General features: G+C 38.5%; 1 protein-coding gene across 1 annotated transcript; it reads right to left on the minus strand.

Annotated features, from left to right (window-relative positions):
* LOC116731880 (regulator of G-protein signaling 1) lies at positions 1 to 10,660 on the minus strand. Its single transcript, XM_032581769.1, has 6 exons — positions 10,276 to 10,660; positions 7,446 to 7,987; positions 4,287 to 4,336; positions 3,994 to 4,127; positions 987 to 1,153; positions 1 to 508 (listed from the first exon to the last, which is right to left on the minus strand). The coding sequence occupies exons 2-6, from the start codon at positions 7,941 to 7,943 to the stop codon at positions 338 to 340; spliced, it is 1,020 nt and encodes a 339-aa protein (XP_032437660.1). The 5' UTR covers positions 7,944 to 7,987; positions 10,276 to 10,660; the 3' UTR covers positions 1 to 337.
* Positions 10,661 to 11,250: the final 590 nt, after the last annotated feature.

Consider the following 11,250-nt stretch of genomic DNA (forward strand, 5'->3'; position numbering starts at 1 on the left):
CACCTAAAAACATTTAGTTTTATTGTATGAGCATTCAGTTTTAATGGACATCCATCTCTGATGGTGACAACAGTGATTAGTCAACATGGACAGTTACAGTTACAGTATATTACAGTTATCTGAGGACTGGATAAAGGTGAGGCTCCGCTTTAGCTGTGTTGTTGAATGGATCCCAGCTACTTGCTACTATTTTCTTAGAGTTGGGCAAACCAGGTTTTGCTCATAATTTCTTATTGATCCATCTCATGCTCAGACAAAAAAGGGATTTTTTAAGTGTCCTATACTCAGGAGTAGTGGAGATCACAGAGCCTCTCAGAACGTCAGGTTTATGAGGCTTCTATTCAGCATCCTTTAGCAGAGATTGGTAGATGTTTGACTCCAGAAAACGTGGATAACAATCTGTGTCCAGCAAAGAGTAGATGCGTTTCTGTGCGGGGAGTAGAGAGTTGCGAGAAGGAGCCTGCAGCAGCTGGAGAGTCAAATCTCGAGTTTTACTATCCAGGTTTATCTGCAAGAGAACAAACACAGTAAATTCATGATCCTTGGTTTAAATGGCAGCTTCACCTGCTAACAAATTCCTTCATGGGTTTAGAAGAACAACTGAGTCCATAAGAATAAAAAGAAAGCATGTTATTAAATTCCACTCTTTGATCATAAAGAAGCTTTACAGCTGCAGCTTCCTGTGAAAGCAGTGTGGAGGCAGTGTGAGGGCAGTGTGAAGGCAGTGTGGAGGCAGTCTGAAAGCAGTGTGGATGCAGTCTGAAAGCAGAGTGGAGGCAGTGTGAAAGCAGTGTGAAAGCAGTGTGGATGCAGTCTGAAAGCAGTGTGAAGGCAGTGTGGAGGCATTGTGAAAGCAGTGTGGATGCAGTCTGAAAGCAGAGTGGAGGCAGTGTGAAAGCAGTGTGAGGGCAGTGTGAAAGCAGTGTGGATGCAGTCTGAAAGCAGTGTGAAGGCGGTGTGAAAGCAGTGTGGAGGCAGTGTAGTACCTCTCGGGGGGAGCCAGTTTGAATGTAGGAGGCACAGATGTTTTTAGCTCTTCTCTGCAGAGTGAAGTTGTTGGATGAGTGTTTGTACTGTTCACAGGCCAGGTAGAACTGAAGATTCTCCTCGCTGAATTCAGAACGCAGGAATGCTCCAAACACTGAAACACCAGCTAGCAGCGGGAGAAGAAACATAAGTGGGCCTCAGCTCATGTAACCTCCAGTAGAAAAATGTACTAGAGACAATCGAAGTCAACTGGATAAAACCCAGACTGTCTGTGAAGAGAGATTTTAATTGAGCGGAATAATGCAGGAAGATGATGGGCAGACTACAACTATACTGACTAGTCTTATAAAGTCTTATAAAATGTAAAAAGACAACCAAAAAAGACATAGAAATGTTTGTGATTGTAATGCAACAAAATGTGAAAAAGATCAAAGGGAATAGGGCGTATACTGGCCAAAGTAGCTGAAGGTTTTAGTGTAATAACTTATTTACATACTTGTGATGGAACAAAATGATTTTTTTTTATAAATCAAGGTTGATTCAACCTAAAGTTTAACTGCAACTCAAAGCATTAACTCAGTCAAATCTCTGATTCGCTGACCTGCTTTCCTCCAAGCACAACAGATATTGCTTTAATGGATTTATTTCACACATATGGGTAATACTAAAACATGAACAATCAAGTTATAGAATATTCCTTTACATACAAAAGAAAAGCATAGATAACAGCAAAGTAAAATCAGGATGTTTTCCCCTTTAATCACAATGATCAGAAGGTTTTCCACAGAGGTGAGACAGAATTTCCAGGTCAATAAAATGCTAAAAAATCTGTTTTAAGCAATAAATTTAACCAAACCTGTGTTTAGATTTAAATGAAGATGCTAATGTTTAAAAAAATACAAAACAAGCTCAGGTTGGTAAATGTTTGCAAACAAAATGAAGATGTGATATGGGTAAATAAATTAACACATTTGATGAAAATGAAGATGTGACAGACGTGGTGACAGTTTTACGGAGCCCCCCTGGGGGACAAGAGGGAAAGTTTTTCTTTCGAGTTACCTAGCAAACCTTTTGCGTTATTGCTGGTCTACTTTGTCGCAAATGTCAATTTAAAATTTCAAATATACACACATTTAAAAAGCCTCATTGAAAACGTGTTTATTCTTAACCCTTTGGTGCAAAAAACTGATTGAAAATCGAATTTATTCACTGCATGTTTATGTCTGTTTTTGTAAGGTTGAGATGGAACTGCACATGAAAACAACCATTTAAACCATTCAGACTACCAACACAAAAAAGACACAATCAAAACTGTCAGATGACTAAAGTAAGGCAAAAGGAAAAAAAATCATCCATGTCCAATGAGGCGTTCCATAAAGTGCAAAAATCACCTTTAAACTTGCCTGTGCATTATTTTTGTTATGGTAAACAACCTGTTTGTGTTGTTTACCATAACAACAGAAAGACTTTTACTGAACGCTGAAAAAAATGATCAGAGTTCAGTATATGCCTAATTAATCCCCAACTAGTTAGACACCTTTTAGCAAAAACTGTCAGAGATTTTTTTTTAAATACAATATTAGAGAACATTAAGCAATCACACTTTCAGTCAGATGCTAAGCGTGTGAGAGACCATGGCTGGGCTGTTGACTCGTCTCTGAAGTTGACCCTAGCCAAGCTACAAAGCAAGTTTTCAGTCACTTGTTCCTGACCTCTGGCTCTTATGGTGATGAACACAAAGTGGTCAGCGCAGTAATCATAAGTTTTCCTTTATCTCTTCCCTCACTAAGCTCATTCTAAATAAGGAAAGTGGTTGTGTGAGACCACACAACCACTTTCTTTGTTTTCTACAGGACAGTCTGGGTTGGTTGTTCTAAACCAGGGGTCTCAAACCCCAGTCCTCAAGAGCCTATGGTCGTCCTGCAACTTTTAGATGTGCCTCTGCTGCACCACACCTGAATAGAATAATTAGGTCATTAGCAAGGCTCTGGAGAACTGATCTACACAAGGAGGAGGTAATTAACCAATTTCATTCCAGTGTTTTGTACCTGTGGCACATCTAAAAACTGCAGGACAGCGGCCCTCAAGGACTGGAGTTTGAGACCCCTGTCTGTGGCAGTTTGAACTGCTTCTCTTTTGACTGGCAGGTACCCTCACCACTGTGTGCCGTCAATGTGTGACACATTGGTGTGTCCACCATCTGTGTAGTTCACAGAACACATGCAATTGTAAATTTTTCTCACAGTTCTGACCCATGCCTTCGAGCAACTCTGCAGTGCTGCCATCTTACTCTGGTACAAACTGACCCAGGTAAACATCCAATGGCAGCTTTATCTATCAAGAGCGAAGCAGCCAGATGATCAGTGGTCTCTGTGCATCCTCTGCACCAGCAGAAAAGGACATAGCAGCTTAAAACCGGAGAATGTTAGCAAAGAGGTGGACACAGATTGAAGTTGACAAGTCAGAGCTAGAAGCAACTTTGGAAAGGGATGCATTAATTTATCTGAGTGCTGGATCACCTGCTACTGATTAGCCCTAATTAAGACAATGAAAATACTGTAATGGCTTGTATTTTTCTGAAATTTATTAGAAAGAATTCAATGTTATCAGCTATTGAGTTTTCTAGATTATTCTGTACCAATTTGGAAAAACCTCAGTTTTAGTGATCCTAGAAGCATGCGTATTCATCCTTGAAGCTTCAGGCTGCACATCAATTTCTATGGTCGGTTCGTCTGAAATCTAATCTCTTGTGCTAAACAGAGCATCTGAGTCCTAGACTAGAACCACACAGCTCCTCTGACTCCTGTGTAAAACAGCTGGCTGTGACTACCTTTGTCTGGTTTGGCCTTTTCCTGCAGCATGTGTTCTTGTTTATCATGCAGGTCTTAACTTAAGGGAAGCTTGAGCAGATAACAGCAACACCTTTGTTATCATTCAAAAGATTTCACAGGTTTTCAGAATTAAACTAGTTGTGCAAGTCTGCTTAGTAATGTGTTTGGAACTTACTTTGACTGGACAGCAGGGTGTCCAAAGACTCGGTCCAACTTTTCAGCATATCGTGACTGATCCCCCCCTTGCTCTGATGGCCCACTTGACTCCACTGGCGCATGAAATGCATACGAGACCTCCTCTCTGTCGCACTGTGATCCAGGGTAAGCAAGGGATTCAGACAGACAAGCATAGATCAAGCAAAAGACAAGTAGCAATACAAGAAATTGCTTCACAATAAAAGTGACATTCAGATTACAGATAATGTTAATTATCAGCAGGCCAGAAGAAAAGTGAAGCAAGATTCTCACCTGTTTTTCTCTTCTGCATTATACAAGTTTGAGTTTGATGAATGTGGACTCTGAAACAAAACCCATACAATTATTTGAAAATCTTTTGTCACTTCCAAAAGAAACTTTTACAAAGTTTCACAGTGAATTTGTGTAGATTTTACATACAGAACAAAAAGAGACAATAATATAGAAATAGCCTTTGCTGTTCTACAAAGGGGAAATACAACTGGAACAGCAACAACTGATAGAAAGGTTCACACAAAAATGTTCTTAAAGTATCTAAAATATAAAAAAAACATGATTAACAAAAACATCAATAATAGTAATAATAATAATAATACACTGTACGAGACAACAAAAACAAAACAAAACAACAATGCAGTTATTAGAAATAAAAACATCGGACTCGCAACTGAGTCGGATCACTTTTTCAATAATGTACCTAAAGTGTGTTGAACATTGACAAAGACAAACTATTTACAACAGTTTTTTACAAAAACAGATGTGCAATAACAGCAGAGTAAGAACAGGGTAGATGATTGTGTAAATGGCAGCATCTATGCAGACACATTGCACACATTTCCTCACTTCAGCGCTTTAAACTGGTCCACTGATCAAGATTAATTCAGTTCATGATTCAGTCAGTCAACAAGCGCAGATTTGTCCATCTGCGCTTGTTGGACAGCTGACATACTGATTGATCCAAAAGTGAATATTTTTAAATTGTGTAGCAAATATGGGTATTTGAACACTCAATGTATCATTTTAATGTAATACTTTTAAGGGAACGTGAAAGTCTAAATGGTCACTGATAACATAAATCTTTGCCCAAAGATTTATGTAGGCCCGTCACGATAACAAATTTTGCTAGATGATAAATTGTCCCAGACGTTATTGCCGTAAACAATAATATTGTTGAGACCATTTTCAAGCAACATAATGCTATTGCCTTATATTTTAATGCCATTATGGTAATGGCATAATAATGCAAAAAGACTTTCTCAAAGATTAATAAACTTTAAATTCTAATGAACATCTAACACTGGAACTGGAAGACATTTAAATATCCAAATAAACCAAACAATAGAAATAATAAATGAATTATGAACTCAAGACCAAAGCTGAGACCAAAATACCAGACTAAAGACTTTTGTCATCCAGTTTTTGGTAGAAAGAGAAAAAAGGAGAAAAATAATAAATCAAGCAAATGGAAATTATTAAGCTCATTTTAATTTATCATGTGATTCATTGATTTATTTATTGTGATGGGCCTGTACAATGGCCCTTCACAATAAATAAATTAACTTTTCAAAAGCAATAAGCCACTTGATGAGTTTCCATCATGAGACCCCCAGTCTCTGCAGCCAACCAGCCCACAGAGAGCACAGTTAGGCCATAGTCGGGTCATTAACTGGCCAATGATCTGAAATACGTCAGCAAATCTAGAATTTAATGTCTACAAAAAAAATAATCAAAGTGTTACTACATCCCAGTTAAAGTCCAGACCTTAAACAGATTGAAATATTACAGTATTTCAATCTGGTTAACACATGTTGAAGAGTGAGCCAAAATTCCTTCACAACATAATGAGATTAATAGATCAGATAGGAAACCTCTAAAAATAATTCATAACTAATGAACAACGGAGTCTGCTTAGTTCTCATAGAGTAATTATAGTTTTGCTCTGCTGAATAGAAAGCTCATAAAACGGAAGCCATATTTTTATTTCAGTGAGTCCAACACTGACCTAATCTGTACGTCTTTGCTGTTGCAGTGTTGTCCAACAGTTTTCATATGTTTCCAGTTAAAAGGCTTATAGAAAAATTATTAATTTTGTAGTTTTAGTAAGAAAATTTAATCTGAATTTTTAACGTTCTTCTCTGCATTTACATCTTAATCCTGAAAGTCACTTATTTATCCATCTCTCATGAAGTTTGTGGTTTTCTTTGGTGAAACTTTCTGTTTCTTTTAGAGGGAACATCTGTGATTAGTTTTTCCTCTCCACTGTTCTGTGTGCTTGATTAAAACTACAATTTTGGGGCGTGCTGTGGTGGCGTAGGGGATAGCGCGACCCAAGTTTGGGGCCTTGAGTCCTCGGCGAGGCCGTTGCGCGTTAGATTCCCGGACCCAGCGATATTTGCCGCATGTCTTCCCCCCCTCTCCTGTCAGCCTACTTTCATATAAGAGACACTAGAGGCCACAAAAGACCCCCTGGAGGCGAGGAAAAAAAAAAAAAAAAACTACAATTTTGATTACTACCCATGTGGTAAATGGCCTGTACATGTATAGCACTTTAACTAGTCCGAATGGTTAATGGACTGAACTTAGATAGTGCTTTTCCAGTTAGTCTGACCACTCAAGGCGCTTTACACTCGAGCTACCCATTCATATTCACAAACACACACACATTTACACACCAATATGATCGCTAAGCAATTTGGAGTTACTTGCCTCGACATGTGACAGGAGGAACATATAACCGTCTGATTAGAAGATGACCACGGTACCCACTGAGCTACAGTGGCCCCTGTGAAGTCACAGCACATTCATCATTCACACACTGATACATCATCATTCATATCAGCATAAAGCCTTTTTATGGCCATAGTTAGAGGCTAGTTTTTAAAACTGAGTTCCAGTAAAACATAAACATAAAACTACAAGGCAGTGCCACTAGTTTGTATCAGAATGAAATGGTAGCTGTTACTAGGCCTGGCACAATAAATAATCAATCAATTAATCGCATAATAAATTAAAATAATCAATCATTTCTACTTTCATGATTTATTGTTACTCTTTCCTCTCTCTCTCTTAACCAGATGATAAAAGTCTTCATTCTGGTGCTTTGGTCTGAATTAGGCTCTTTTTCTTGAAGAACAACTTTGTTTATAGAGACTTCATAATTCATTTTATTTGTTGTTTTGTTTATTTATTTTTAATATTTAAATGTCTTCCAGGTCCAGTGTTAAATGTTCATTAGAATTTTAATTATTGATTTTTGAGAATGTGTTCTTGCATGACAATGCCATTACCATTACGTTACTTCAATAATATTATCCTTTCTCACAATGACTTCTGGGATAGTTTATTGTCCATCAAAATGTGTTATCACGACAGGCCTGGCTCTTACACAGTGATAGGAGATGTTACTGAGTGGAAATGTAGTAAACATCCTACCTTATCAAAGAGACTCTTGAGGTGTAGCTTAGCAGCTGAGAGTCTGGCCCTGTGATGGCGTTTTTCCTGGGACTTTGAGGAGAATTGGTTGGAGGAAACTGACAGAGACGTTTCATGTTGGCCTTCTCTTTCCCCACCAGCCATGACGTCCTCTGCCACCACAGCCAGCTGACTGTCGCTGTAAGCCCTGCAGCTTTCGTTGATCGCACACACGTTGAGGTGGTCCATCTCTTGCTTCCCCAACTCACTCAGGTTCTTGACGCTGACGCTCTGCTCTCTGGTCAGCTCCTTCCTCCTAAACTCGCTGGGTGTCTGTGTCGGCTCCTGAATGCTGGGAATCAAGCCAGCTGACCCTGCGTCCAGTTCATCATTTTTCAAATGAGGTGTGCATGTGACCGACATCCTCTTGCTTCCATTTTCTGACTTCTTCTGCGACAGTTTATTCCATTGTAAGGCATCAGGATCCAGAAGGGATCCTTCAGAGCTGTATCTACGCATGTTTCTCTTTATGACAGGAAACCTAAAACCATCAGACAGGAGTGCTGCAAAAAGGCAAAAGACATTAATGAAAACCATGAAACATAAGGTGAGACACCTTCTGATATTGCTGAAAAAAATGATCATTGAAACTTGTCAAAACATATATATAGTTCATTTAAATGTGTTCTTAAGTGCTCCCCTTTTCTCATGGTCATGAACATACAGCATAATATAGAGTCATAGTAAAAACAAATTACTGATCTTAAAGGGGTGAAAAAGCTAAAGAGCAAAGATCATTTTCATAAATCCTTTAGAACTACAAGTACATAAAAAATAAAATATTGTGAAAGAAATCAATATTTTTATGACCACATTTAAAAAAGTGAAATTCATAATCACACAGATTCACTTCACAGACAATAAAATGTTTCATGCTTTTAATTTAGACAAATTTTGATTATCCCTTACAGATAATAAAGCTCCAAAATTCTGTATCTTAGACAAATACAATATTGTGAAAAACATACAGCACATTTATAGAAAGTTGAGTGGAAGGAAAATATACTGTAGGAAGAGGCTCACCAGCAATGGGGCTTACCACAGCCTTCAGAGGATTGTCCAGCAAAAATACTAAGGCTGTATTCAGAGCATAGCGCCACAACACACAGACGAGTTCTACACACGGGCCGCCGCGTTGAAGCGGTAAGTCATGCAAAAGGAGCCCCAACTAAGCAACCAGTCTAAATATAAATAATGTTTTCAGAAGCCTGATATTTCTTTTTAGAATATTCTTTTTTATTGATCTTATGTAATATAAAAATTTTATAAAAGACTTTTGGGTTTTCTTTATCAATAAGCTAAATTACGAGAAACAGAAGCTTGAAATATTTCACTGTGTGTGGTTTGGAATCATCACACACAATGAAATATTTCAAGCTTCTCATATGTTATATAGAAATTTAACATGCAAGTTTCACTTTCTGACATCATGACAAAAAATATTGAATTGTTTTACATAATGTAATTTAGATGCATCTGTAGAACCAACCACCATTTAATTTCAAAGTAGCAAAGTTGGAATGAATTTCTTGTTATTTAGCTGGTAAAACATCAAGTGAAACCATGGAAAAGTTAAACAGCTGATCATCTTAGAACTTAATGCATAAGGCCTGAACTGTGAGAAAAAGATCAATTTTTATCATTTCTTCTCATGTGTTTCCAGTGAGTGAGCGCAGCAGCAGCAGCATACAGCTGGCCTCTGGGTCAACATGCCAGCTACCATAGAAGCTCAGAGGTTCTGGTCCAGAGTCTCACAGAGTACTGTTAGCACTCCTAAAACCACACTGTTTCTCTGTGGCACTTCTTGAAGTACTGCTGAAAGAAATGTCATATTATACTATACTCCTTTTTTAAGAAGGTAACTAAGTTAGCTGCAGTTCCTGGTCCGGGAGGCAAACACTGTTTACTTTATAGATGAGACTTGAAATTTGGAAAGTCTTCCAGGATACAGTTTAACACTGAAAATAAACTTCATCACTTAACCCAGGAGTCTGTCTGTCATCTCTCCTGACTTAACCAAACCTCAAACCCAGTCTTAGTGTCAAAGGCTTTTTCAGTCATCTTCACTGGAGTTGTAACCAATTAAACTTCTTTCTTCAGTTAATTTATACAGGTGTCTGATGCAGGCGCTCATCTGCATAGTTAATTCACATGTGAGCATTTTTTTCCTAAATTATTCTTATTTGCTAGCCTATTTTGTCTCCTAATTAATCAAGAGAGGAATACTGGATATATATTTTTTGCAATAATGAAAAATTACCGCCGTGCCGCATGAAATCTCGTACAAACGCAGTCTCTTGCTTTGCCGGATGGAAAATGATGCGGAGTCAGGGAATCAGAACACGGCAGCAGCAAACAAATTATGAGGAGGCTTGAATAGTGTTTATCATCATTAGCTCATAGGGTTATTATTATTTTTACTTTACAAAAACATGTGTGAACCTTCGATCAACGTATTTATGATGAAGGAAAAACCTTTTAACCCTCAACATATTAGGTCGCAGCTGATATTTAGAATCTCGTTCACTTTAACCAAAGTTTGCTGCCGTTGACAGAACTTCTGTAAAGCTCCTGATAAAAGGTGCAGTGAGAGCTCTAGTCAGCTCCGCAGTCTTTGACCTTTTCCTGGAACACCTGAACGCGGTAAAAAAAAAGCCACTTTCTGAAACAAAGCTTAAATTTAGTTAGCAGTCAACACAGCTCTGGAAAAACCAGCATTTGTACTTGAACCGTATCTTTCTCTTTTGGGTCAACGCATCACAATCACTCACGAACCTCAGAATTGATTTACCTTCTTGTGTAGCAGATTAGTAAACTTTCTTTACTGCGAGTAGTTTTGACGTAAGGCTGCGAACAGGGACGCGGTTTGAAAATCTCCAAGGAATGAAGTCCTGCTGCTGCCTCCTCTTCCTTCAGAAACCGTTTCCTCTCCTCACTGACGGCAGGACAGCAGGTTCTCCAAATGTTTCTTGTGACATTAAATGCTCCTCCCTCAGTCGTCAAGCCTGCTGCCACCACACCTTCACCTCTGTCTCAACTTGTCCGCTCTCTCTCTCTCCCATTCACACACGACTAAAAATGTACCGTTAGATAAAGTGTATGCAAGTATTAGTAGCTAGCCATGCTGACAGAAACACACTCAGGCACAATTTAGACTTCTGCTGATGTCATCTGGGTAGAGAGGAAAGTGGTTTAAAACGTCTGAGACGACACAGCGGCGCTAAGTAGCTCACACTGTCTTCAACACGTGGGGGCGCTGTTACACCAGTGAAGTGCTAAAACACCTTTAGATTCAGAGGATCCTCAGATTTCATTTGGAGATAATGAATACCTACGATGAACAAATCTAAATAACTATGGTTTGTTTTTACGTAAAGACTCTGTGGGTTCTAATAAGCCCCATAACTGAATATTGATTAAACTAACGGAGGTTTAGTAATTCGTGTTCAAATAATTGATCTGTTACTTGCTGACTGCATAAGCGATACGACTCCTTGAAATCCATGTAAGAGATTATTCTGGTCTTTGTAAAATGTTTTTGTGTGAACTTGTCAAATCTGAGGTGCATTTTATTTTGTCTTTATGCAGCATGTTTACTGTGTTGTTCTGCTTCGCTTGGCATATGTTACTGTTATCTCAAGTAGTTTTGAATAAAGTTTATAAGAAAAAATATTCTCGAAGGTGAAGGCCAACAGAGCCACAGTTTTCCAGTTCCACTTCCCACTTCTGAAGTCACATGGTCCCACCCACCGCTGTTATGTTTCAC

This window comes from Xiphophorus hellerii, chromosome 13 (genome assembly GCF_003331165.1).
Source record: "Xiphophorus hellerii strain 12219 chromosome 13, Xiphophorus_hellerii-4.1, whole genome shotgun sequence".
NCBI lineage: Eukaryota > Metazoa > Chordata > Actinopteri > Cyprinodontiformes > Poeciliidae > Xiphophorus > Xiphophorus hellerii.